This window comes from Cucurbita moschata, unplaced genomic scaffold, assembly GCF_002738365.1.
Source record: "Cucurbita moschata cultivar Rifu unplaced genomic scaffold, Cmos_1.0 Cmo_Scf00024, whole genome shotgun sequence".
In the NCBI taxonomy this organism is placed as follows: Eukaryota; Viridiplantae; Streptophyta; class Magnoliopsida; order Cucurbitales; family Cucurbitaceae; genus Cucurbita; species Cucurbita moschata.
Window position 1 is genome coordinate 1,673,330 of NW_019268540.1, and position 10,851 is coordinate 1,684,180.

Sequence of the window (10,851 nt, forward strand, 5' to 3'; positions counted from 1 at the left end):
ATATTTTGACCACTTTTTACACGTACAGAATTTTGTTGTACTAAAGCTGTCAATAGTAATGAATAATTTTGAGTGTAAGTTCTTGCAATTGAGTAAATTCTACTGACTCATTGCTGCACTTTTGATTGATTGATTGATAGACTTCAAAGTTCGACTCTGCATGAATTTATTAAACTTGTAGATTATCTTTTAAATGCATCTGTTTGGGACATTTTTTTTTTCTTCTTATTCGTATATTTCAAGTATATTGTTATCGTTGTGCACTTTGGCTTAAACTTTTATTCCATTTAACAGAAATTTTGCTTATCCTAGATATGCTTTGGAAGTGATGTCAGAATTCTAATAGATTATTTAAAAATTTTGGCTTCAAAACAATTAAAGATATCTGATGCTTATTTTTCAATGCATTATTTATATTTATAGAAATGATAAGAAATAATATTTGTATTTATTTTATATAATTAATTCTCTCGTTTTTTTATATATTTGTGAAATATGAATTATTAATTAAGGTATTGATTAGAGGACTTATAATTTCAATTAGAAACATTTTTTTAGAGTAGTGTATATATAACTTATTTTATTATTAATTATTAATTGATATAATCTACAAAATATTAATTAACAGTTTAATAAATTATTTATTATGTTAATATATGTTACCGTAAAAATGATTTAAGCAAATAGTCATATTCATTTATATTATTTTATAATAATAAAATAATGTAGTATATTGACATTATTATCATAATTATGGCAATAAATATGAGGCAAAGAAAGAAATCCTCTCCCAAGCATTCAAGTACAGAATCGGGTTTAAATCTTTCATTCTAAAAAAATAAATTAATCTTGAATAGCTGCAAAAACCATGTTTTTTAAGCATAAAATAATAATAATAAATGTTAAATGATGGTAATTTTAATCCAATTTTTTTTTAAAAAAATTTATAACAATTTATTAACGTTAATATAATTTCAAATTTGTAACGCGAAAAATAATTAATTTCTTATCTAAGTAAATCAAACTAATTAAGAATTAAATATGTTTATTGTTAAATAATAAAATTAATACTTAATTTTGATGGGTTTTTTTAAAAGTAAAAATTAAATTATTATGAATTAAAAAATAGAGATAATGAAATTGCACTAAAGATAAAATAAATCAGATTTATATCTAATTAATATTTTATTTCCAACTAAAGTAAATAAAACTAAAAAACCCCGCGTTTATTCTACGCAACTCAAATTACGAAATTACCCCCATGCCCCAAAATTCTGCTGTGCTAAACTCGTAAGCTCTAACCTTCACGATTTTCGCTCTGTGAAAAACTCTCCCTCCAATTTCCAGTTCTCTACGGAAGGTCCAATCTCATGGCCTTTGTCAATGACGACGCAGAAATCACCTCCTTCGCCTGCTCTTCAGAGATGGAGAAGTTCCTCTGCGACCGCTTGAACGACCCTTCTCAGCCCATTGCCGAGCGCTTCCGAGCTCTGTTCTCCCTCCGCAACCTCAAGGGCCCCGCCCCTCGCGATGCCCTCATTCTTGGTAAGCTCAATCATTTTTTTTTCTAAATTTTCCTGTGATTTGAAGTTCGAGTTGTGTTTAATCTGTTCATTTTTGTTCTTATTCCGTTTAATTGATTGTCGAAATAAATGCCTTGCAATTTCTTGGAAGTAGTCTGTTTAGTTATGCCCTCGGGGTTTGCTATCTGAGAATGGTAATCTGCTATGGAGTTCGTTGATATTGATTGATATTTGGTCGACGTCTTTATTTAACTTTTACGTCATGTTATTCTTTTAAACTTGCCTGCTATGGAGAGCCTGAGGCATATTTTTCACGTTACGATGTAAGGCCGGAAATATAATTAATCTAGAAGGGGAAAGAAAGAAACTCATTGTACGTACTTTTCTGTGCTTAGCGACTAGAGATCCTTCGAATTTGTTGGCTCATGAGGCTGCATTTGCATTGGGCCAAATGCAAGATACAGATGCAATCCCAGCGTTAGTGACTGTTCTTAACGATCTTTCTTTGCACCCCATTGTTCGGCACGAGGTGAAATTATAGAGCCCCCCTTGTTATCCTGCTTGTTTTGAATTTGATCTAGTGTTCTGTTCTTCCATCTAACCTGTTGTATTTGTTTCTGTAATGGTGTAGGCAGCAGAAGCTCTTGGAGCTATTGGCTCAGAGAGTAATATTCCTTATTTGGAAAAGAGCTTGGCTTTAGATCCTGCTCAAGAGGTTAAAGAGACATGTGAATTGGCCCTTAAGAGAATTGAACAACTGAAAGATTCTAGTAAAGAAGGTGAATCATCCACAGTTGAAAAGTCACCATTTCTGTCTGTCGATCCAGCTGCCCCAGCTTCTTCTGATTCTTCAGTATGTCAACTTAGGTATGTCGAGGCAATTGTAATAAATGCTATATACTATCAACCTTCTATAATAAGGATGTTGCTTGATAGTAGCTTGTAGTAATGGTTTCTGATTACTTTTACTACCTCATTTATCCATTTGAAGGGAAATTCTTCTGGATGATGATAAGGGCATGTATGAGCGCTATGCAGCCCTTTTTGCTTTACGGAATAATGGCAACGATGAAGCTTTAACTGCAATTATCAACTCTTTAAGGTCCAAAAGTGCTCTGCTAAAGCATGAGGTTTGTTTTAATGACCCATAATTTTATTTCACCATATTAACGTGGATTGTAATTTCTTAATAATCATATGTCATTTTTCTTTATTCTCTTTTCGAACTTAGTCTGATCTTGAATTCTTAATTCTTTTACCTTTGGAAACAAACCTAACAGATTTTTGGACATTAATTTAGTTTGAATGCTCAGCATGCCATGCCACTTTGTGGAGACGCCATTTCCTGATTTGATGTTGCTACTTTCTTGAATTATTAGGTTGCTTATGTATTAGGCCAATTGCAAAACAAAGCAGCTTCAGATGCTCTCTCCAATATTCTTGAGGATGTTAATGAGCATCCAATGGTTAGACATGAGGCTGCTGAAGCTCTTGGTTCCATTGCAGGTATAATTTATTTGTTGTTTTGTTAAACATGCTTGTTCTTTTGGAACCCAAAAGTATTATTTTTTTCCTTCTTCACCTTCTGATTTAAATTTAGAAAGAAAATACAACCGGACTATGTGCTTTGTAAAGAATCCTGAAAAAGTGATCTGTTATTGTAATGTGATAGGTCTTAGTTTTAGTTATTATAAATAACATAAGAATTCATTTGCATACTATCCAAGTAACTAGTATGTTTCGATCCTTCATTTTTTGACTATCAAGTCATATAAGCTCTTTCAAGACTCAAGAGTGGGGTACAAAAGGGAGGTGTATATTTTTTCTGATGAGGCACACAAAATATGATCCAAATAAGATAACTATTTTATAAATAGAAAACATAGCATCCTGAAACGTGAGCATTACAATAAATCAAACAAATTGGAGCTTTTTCTGAGAGGCTGTTTAGAAATGTAGGCATCTAATTTTAAGGGGAAGAAAACTTTCAAACTGAAGGCAGAGTGGCACGCCCCTTGGTGAGGTTGCTTGCCATGAGTATAAGAAAAATCCTTGATGCTTCCATACTCTAGGCCTAGACGTGTGGATTTTTGTAAGGTGTGTGTGTGGGTGTGTGTGTGTGTGTGTGTGTGTGTGTGTGTGTGTGTGTGTGTGTGTGTGTGTGTGTGTGTGTGTATGTGTGTGTGTTGGTCCAATAATCGTCTGAAAAGCTTGTTGAGATCCTTTATTAAATGTTTCTTACTACAAAATTCAATATAAAAAACAGGACTTAAACCTTATCTTTACTGAGTTACCTATTAGGACGTTAGTTCATGAATAGTAGAACTATGCTGGAACATGAAATTCAAGTCCAGCGGTAACTGATCAGAAGAAGGATATTTTGTTACGCTAAATAACAAGTTATAGGCGGTGCCTCAGTTGCTGTGTGCTTCTTTATTAATTGGATTCTTATTTTGTTTTCATTGTATTTGTAGACGAAAGAAGCATAGCACTTCTCAAGGAGTTTGCAAAGGATCCTGAGCCTATTGTCTCGCAGAGTTGTGAGGTTGCACTAAGCATGCTGGAGTATGAAAGGTTGGGAAGATCATTTGAGGTATACATTCTGGACTCCCTGACCATACTTTAATGGATACGTTTTTCTATATTGTCTAATTAAAATACACCTGTAAGTAACTTAAGCTAATGCACCCTGCAGTTCCTGTTCATGCAATCTCCTCAAGTGCAATAAGTTGCAACAAACAGAAAATAGCATCAATTGCGAAGGTTAGAATCAGCCCCATCTCTTGTTTGTCTACAACAAATTGATATAGTTAGAAACTGAGAGCTTGTTTAGTTTTATAGGTGATATGCCTTTGACTTAGTGGAGATAGTCAAGATTGGAGCAATATAGACAGTAATTATCTATGTTTATTGTTCCATTTGGATATATCTAAACTTTCCTCAATTGGAATGAAAGATACAGAAATCTTACCAAAAAAGATATTGAAAATTATATATTTTCTCACATCTTAGCAGATTTCCTTTTCTATTTTTATTTCTTACCACAGTTAAAACAATGTTTTTATTCTTTTTACTAAGTAGTCTGTAACCGCCCAAACCCACTGTTAGCAGATATTGTCCGTTTTGGCCCATTACATGTTGCCGTTAACCTCACGATTTTAAAACACATCTATTAGGGAGAGGTTTTCACACCCTTCCAAGGAATGTTTTGTTCCTCTCTTCAACTGATGTGGGGTCTCACATAGCCTGGTTGTTTGTCGATCTTTCTCTCATTTGGTTATGAGAGCCAGAGGGCAATAGTATCGAACCTCTTGGACAAAGTATGTTTGGATATTCTTACTTCGACAAGTTCTAGATTAGTTACAATTAGGTGGAACATTTACAGATGATACCTCTGCTTGTGTTTACTTATACGAGTTTCAACTTTACCTTATAGAAAAAATGTTTCCATATAAATGACTTTCTAGAGGCATCTAAAACTCAATCTGTCGTCTAAAACTCAACTAAAACCAACCCTACCTTCAGTCGGGTTAATCATTTCTTAAACGTAACTCCTAACTCCGAAGAAATTGATATGAGTTTGATGGGCAGCCCAACATAAAAGAAGAATGTTTGGTAATGACATCCCTTCCACCTTGCTGTAAAGCCGAAGCAACTGCTGGTGTGATTTAACGTTCAAAAGAAAAGAATATATAGATAAGGCAAAGAACAAGAAATCATTGAATGCATGCATGCATGCTCGAGGTAAGAAAAAGGAACAAATTGGTAGATGCTGAAAAGACAGGGGAATAGGAGGAACTAGATAGGTATCTGTATAGGTATAGGGATAGGGATGAGGGGAGAGAAGAAAGCTACGATCATACTCGAGCAAGCTCGTGAACTGATCATGGTCTTTCTCTTCTGTTGCCAAACCGATCCATAATAGAATAGCCAAATAGGTGAAGTAGGTACCATAAGTTATTTCCTAGTTCGAACCCTTTTAGCTACGAATTTTGTACTATCTTCCTGCCATTGAAGGCTACTCTCTCTACGAATTTTGTACTATCTTCCTGCTATTGAAGGCTACTCTCTCAAATTCATGTTGAAAAACCGAGCAAGCGTAAGAATATGAGAGAATGAACCAATTTTGTGTATATTTAATAGATTAGATACTTATTTAACTTCGTATCTACTTAATATAATTTAAAAAGTTAATTAATAATTAAAACTTTAATTATTAATAATATGATTATTTTATTTATTTTTATGTGAATTTTAGAGTTTGCGTGCTTCTTACGGCATGCAATAGATTTGGACATTTTTTTTTAACGCAAATCCAAATGCTGAGCTGGAAGCAATCAACGTGGTACTAAGTGGGGCCCGCAGTTAAAATAACATTATTATAAAAAAGTGAAAAATAAAATACCCAAAAACAGAAGGTAAAAAAACAGTATCACCCGCGGGTTACGTCAACGTCACAATCAATAATCTTGTTGGTGACACGTGGACGGCAATCCAGAAATAGAGTGCGGCCATTTTGTAGTTCACTTTAGTCACTGTCACAAATCCCAAATGACCTACCCGGGATGCTTAATAATGCCCACAGCTTCTACTTTTTCATCTCAAGGTTTTGGAATGTAGCTGTTGTATAACCTTTTGTTGGATGTCTCTAGATGTTTAAGTCTTTGGGAATTATGAAATGTTGTCCAATTCTTTGAATTATAGATTTAATCTATAAATTTTTAGATTTTTAACATTTTTTTTCTTGTCGGTAACAAATTTATGATAAGTCAAAACTAGATTGGAAAGTCAACTCTGTCGAGAGGACAACGTAGTCTCAATGCTGCTATAAAACACAAAAGAAAGCACTACGAAAGGGCTAGAATATTGAGACGCTCAAACGTTTCAATGCTACTACAAGGCAACTTCAACAAAAATATGTGCTCGTCTCGTTTTATGACATAACATTTTTTGTATAGCATCGAGACACTAAAACGTTTCAATGCTACCACTAGTCAACTTCACCAAAAAAGATGTATGCCTCATCTTTTTTACGGAACGCTTTTATTTAGTATCGTGATATTGTGTGCCTTTAAGTTTTTCGAAGGTTTTGGTCTAATGTTGTATCCAAGTAATGTTTTAACTCTCTCTTGAATAGATCTTTCCTATCGTATGCAATCTTATGTATTCTTGGTAGACTCTTACACTTCAAAGTTTGAAGATCAATATAGACAAGAAAAAAAAAATCTTATACCGATCGAGCTTCATGCCACAGAGATGCATAATTTTTTTAGCTTTGTAGTGCCAAACTATCGAGTTCAATCAGTTTGAGATCTGTTCGAAGCTCGATAAAAGAGAAAACAAAAAGAGATGATATTAATAATATTGGTTGAAGATGATCTGTTTAGGAGTAGTCTCATTACTTATGCATCTAATCACAAATACTCCTTCAAAGATCCAGATTCAAGACGCTTACGTACTAGAATAAATGACCTAATACTCGAGAATCTAGGTCTCAAAATAACGAACAAGAATGAGACTGATTGATGAAGTTGTATCTTTTTTCCAGAGAACGGGATCATTTTTTTGCCAAAAAAGTGATTCCCAGCCCAAAAAACTCATCGCAATCTTCTCTCGAGATGAACAACATAAAACAACATATAATAAGCTAATCCAAACACATAAAGTATTTGTCATGTCACCCATATCCATAAACATGTAGGGCTGTTTGTTTGGGACCCATATCCCAAACCCTAATAATTAAGCCCCTCACCCACCTCCCTCCCCTATGAACAGTCGAGTAGTTTGTGACATGAAATGGGCTACCATTGTGCATGAGATCAACTTCAATGGCTTATCAACAAAGACAAACACAAAGGCATTAAGCCATTTGAGCTTGTTGGCCACTACATGCTTTGTTAGAGCTTTTTCCCTTAAAGAAAATAAAAGTATGCCCATTTAGTCCACTTTACATGGATTGAATGACACTGTTGGACAAGACATTCTCTTTGTGTTCATTCTAAAAGTACTAAGTTTATTGTCATATTCTCATCCACTCACCACTCACTCCATGTTTGATCATGTGAGTATTAGATGTGTAGGGTTTACAAATAAAGAATGAATCTTTTCTCATATCAACATCATTATGAGCTTATGATTGATTTACACAACCCATTTTCATACCACCATGTCAAGACTTACTTCAACAAGCATCAAATCATTATCACTTAAATTTCTTCAAGTGTTTCTACTGCTTAGATCCCAATGTTGGGCACACTTTGTGGGTTGTCTACAAATTCTTATAGCTTACCTATTCATAGTTTTGGTGTGTTCAAAGAATCGTTCGGAGCTAGCATCTCAACGCTTGTCTTTGTGCATTGGATATTCTAATACTATAACGCTTATTTGGTCGTAGTTACAAATGGTATTAGAGACAGACACTGGGCGGTGTGCCAGAGAGGATGTTGGCCCCCCAAGAGGGGTGGATTGTGAGATCTCACGATAGTTGGAGAGGGGAACAAAGCATTTCTTAAAAGGGTGTGAAAACATCTCCCTAAAATACGCATTTTAAAACCGTGAGGCTGATTGCAATACGTAATGGGCCAAAGCAGACAATATCTGCTAGCGGTGGGTGTGGGTTGGTACATTACATCTCAACGCTTGTCCTTATGTTAAAATACTGGGTATCCCAATACTATGACATTTATTTGGTCATAGTTACAAATGGTATCAGAGCCAGACACGGAGCGATGTGTTAGCGAGAACGTTGGGCTCCCAATGGGATGGATTGTGAGATGCCACATCGGTTGGAAAAGGGAACAAAACATTCCTTATAAGGGTATGGAAACCTGTCCCTAAAAGATGCATTTTAAAATCGTGAGACTGACAGCCATACGTAATAGGCCAAAATGGACAATATCTACTAGCAGTGAGCTTGAGCTATTACATAGCATTTCAACGCTTGTCCTTGTGCTAAAATACTGAGCATCCCAATACTATGATGCTTATTTGGTCATAGTTACAAATGATATCAAAGCCAAACACCAGATAATGTGTCAGCAAGGACGCTAGGCTCTCAAGATGGTGGATTATGAGATCCTACATCAATTGGCCGAGGGGAAGAAGCATTCCTTATAAGGGTGTGGAAACCTCTCCCTAAGAGACACGTTTTAAAACCATGAGGTCGACACTCATACGTAACGGACCAAAATAGACAATATTTACTAGCGATGGGCTTAAGACTATTACACTACATCTTAACACATGTCCTTGAGCTAAAGTACCGAGCGTCCCAATGTGCTTATTTGGTCATAGTGACTCAACCTTAGTCTCTTAGTCTCTCACATGACTACCCTACTTTAGAGCCTCTCAACATTCCCACAATGTCCTTGACTTCCATGAGAGCATAACCAGCTTTTTGTTGTAAATTGTAGAAGTAAAAACATTAGTTGAACAAGATTACAAAGAAGAACACAATTCAAGAACAATCCAGGAAGGAAAGGAAGAGCTAAAGAACAACAAACAAAAAAACAAAGATAAAAGTGCTTAAGAACGGATCAAATTCAAGAACTGCAACAACTTTATGATACCAAATAAGAACAGCTTACCTCATAAATAGATATCCATCAATGGATAAGTGGATGCTTGACATATGCAGCACCAGCATATGGATGAAGGCAGCTTCACAATTTAAAGCAAATCTTGTTGGGGCTCTCTATTGCATATATATAATATATATATATATATATATATATATATATATATATGAAGTTTTAGATTGATTATGGTGAGTGAACCCATAAGGAAAAAGGTGTTAAGCCACCATACAAAGATGTCAGCTTACCCTAACTTTGTTTTTGTTTAATTCTAAATAAATCAAAGACGATTCGGTGTTTTCGTAATGGGTGAAGTGTTTATATCGATTGTCTCTTCGATGTGACTCCGACATCCACGACCCATGAACTTTGATTTTTGGCGATTTCAGTGAGTAACAAAGACACGAACTCGGTTTGAGTTCATTATTTTATGTTATGCTTTGAATTAAATATCGTCTCTCTTGTGCTTAGAGTTTGGATGGCTCGTTCGGGTTGAGAGACCTATTTTGACTTATGCTCGAATTGGGTATGTTCGCTTTTCTAATTGACGTGAAGGTTAGTACGTGTAATTTGCTTTGATTCTGTGAGACTCGAGTAAATAAGACGTACATGAATGAACCGAGAAGGTGCATAGCGTGTTTTTGATGACTTCCTTGATTTTTTTTTTTTTAAATACATATATATTATAAATTTATTTTATTATATTTATTAAGAAATCTTCAATATATAATTGAAAATAAATTTAAAAAATTAAATTCTTCTTTCATCACGGACAAAATAGTAAGGTAAAATTCTACTTTCTTTTTGTAAATAAATTTCCTATTTAATAATATTCTCAATTCAATCTAATTTTCATTATCAAAATTAATTATCCTCATATTAATCCTAATGTTAAAAATAATAATAACTGAAATCATACGTAATAAATTCTTAAATTTTCAATAATTTTGTATTTAATAATATTTAAAATACTATTTACTTAATTTTAACTATTTTTATAATTTCAAATATTTATTAGATACAAAATTGAAACTTCAGATCTTACGATAACCCATAGACACAAATTAAGAGCTCAAAAATTTATAAAATATTTATTTAAAAATCCCGAGACCAAATTTACCAAACCTATAACTTTATGAACTAAACTTCGAATTTAACCGAATTCTTCCTTCCTAATAAACAAAATTACGTAACCTTCATTAAAATAATATTAATTAAACAAAATTTAATTTTATAAAGATCGTACGTGTCCCAAGATTCAAACATTCTGACCTAGCTACAAAATAAATAATCAACGTCTAACCATATTTTATATATATATATATAGTCGAGCTAGCATAAATGCATATTGAATCTAATCAACACACGAATTAAGTTAACAAAATAATCCAAAATTTTAGTACATTTAACAAAAACGACCCGAATTCAAGGACTAAATATGTAAAATCGTTAAAATAAAAGGACTAAATACGTAAAATCGCTAAAATAAAAGGACTAAATTGATAAAAATAAACCAAAAACAAGAAGGCAGATGAAACATGTAAGCAAATTTAGCGGATTTTGTTTCTAACATCTCCTTTTGTCGTATAATAAATATATTCCAAAAAGAATAATAATAATAAGAATAAGAATAATAAGAATGTAAATTAAAATTTGTAGCCCATTAAGAAGACCTAAGTTGATTAAGTATTGATTATAATATAAATACACCCTCCCACCCTCTTCCATTTCTCACCATTTTTGTTCTTAATTAT

The 10,851-nt window shown here is 33.7% G+C and overlaps 1 protein-coding gene across 2 annotated transcripts; it reads left to right on the forward strand.

Moving 5' to 3' along the window:
- Positions 1-1,271: 1,271 nt before the first annotated feature.
- On the forward strand, positions 1,272-4,524 carry LOC111460813 (deoxyhypusine hydroxylase). 2 transcript variants are annotated; one of them, XM_023104124.1, is made up of 8 exons: positions 1,272-1,545; positions 1,919-2,052; positions 2,155-2,390; positions 2,515-2,653; positions 2,903-3,029; positions 3,998-4,116; positions 4,219-4,286; positions 4,357-4,524. In XM_023104124.1, the coding sequence occupies exons 1-7, from the start codon at positions 1,371-1,373 to the stop codon at positions 4,249-4,251; spliced, it is 963 nt and encodes a 320-aa protein (XP_022959892.1). In that variant the 5' UTR covers positions 1,272-1,370; the 3' UTR covers positions 4,252-4,286; positions 4,357-4,524. The 2 variants fall into 2 exon arrangements, with proteins under 2 accessions (XP_022959892.1, XP_022959893.1); XM_023104125.1 differs by having other exon boundaries at positions 4,365-4,524.
- The last annotated feature ends 6,327 nt before the right edge of the window (positions 4,525-10,851 follow it).

What these genes read in the sequence shown, in the direction of transcription:
- LOC111460813 (XM_023104124.1), top strand. Translation starts at nt 1,371, where the DNA reads ATGGCCTTTGTCAATGACGACGCAGAAATCACCTCCTTCGCCTGCTCT. An exon ending in TCGCGATGCCCTCATTCTTG is followed by an intron (nt 1,546 to 1,918) that starts GTAAGCTCAATC and finishes TTCTGTGCTTAG; the next exon opens with CGACTAGAGATCCTTCGAAT. An exon ending in AGCTCTTGGTTCCATTGCAG is followed by an intron (nt 3,030 to 3,997) that starts GTATAATTTATT and finishes TTGTATTTGTAG; the next exon opens with ACGAAAGAAGCATAGCACTT.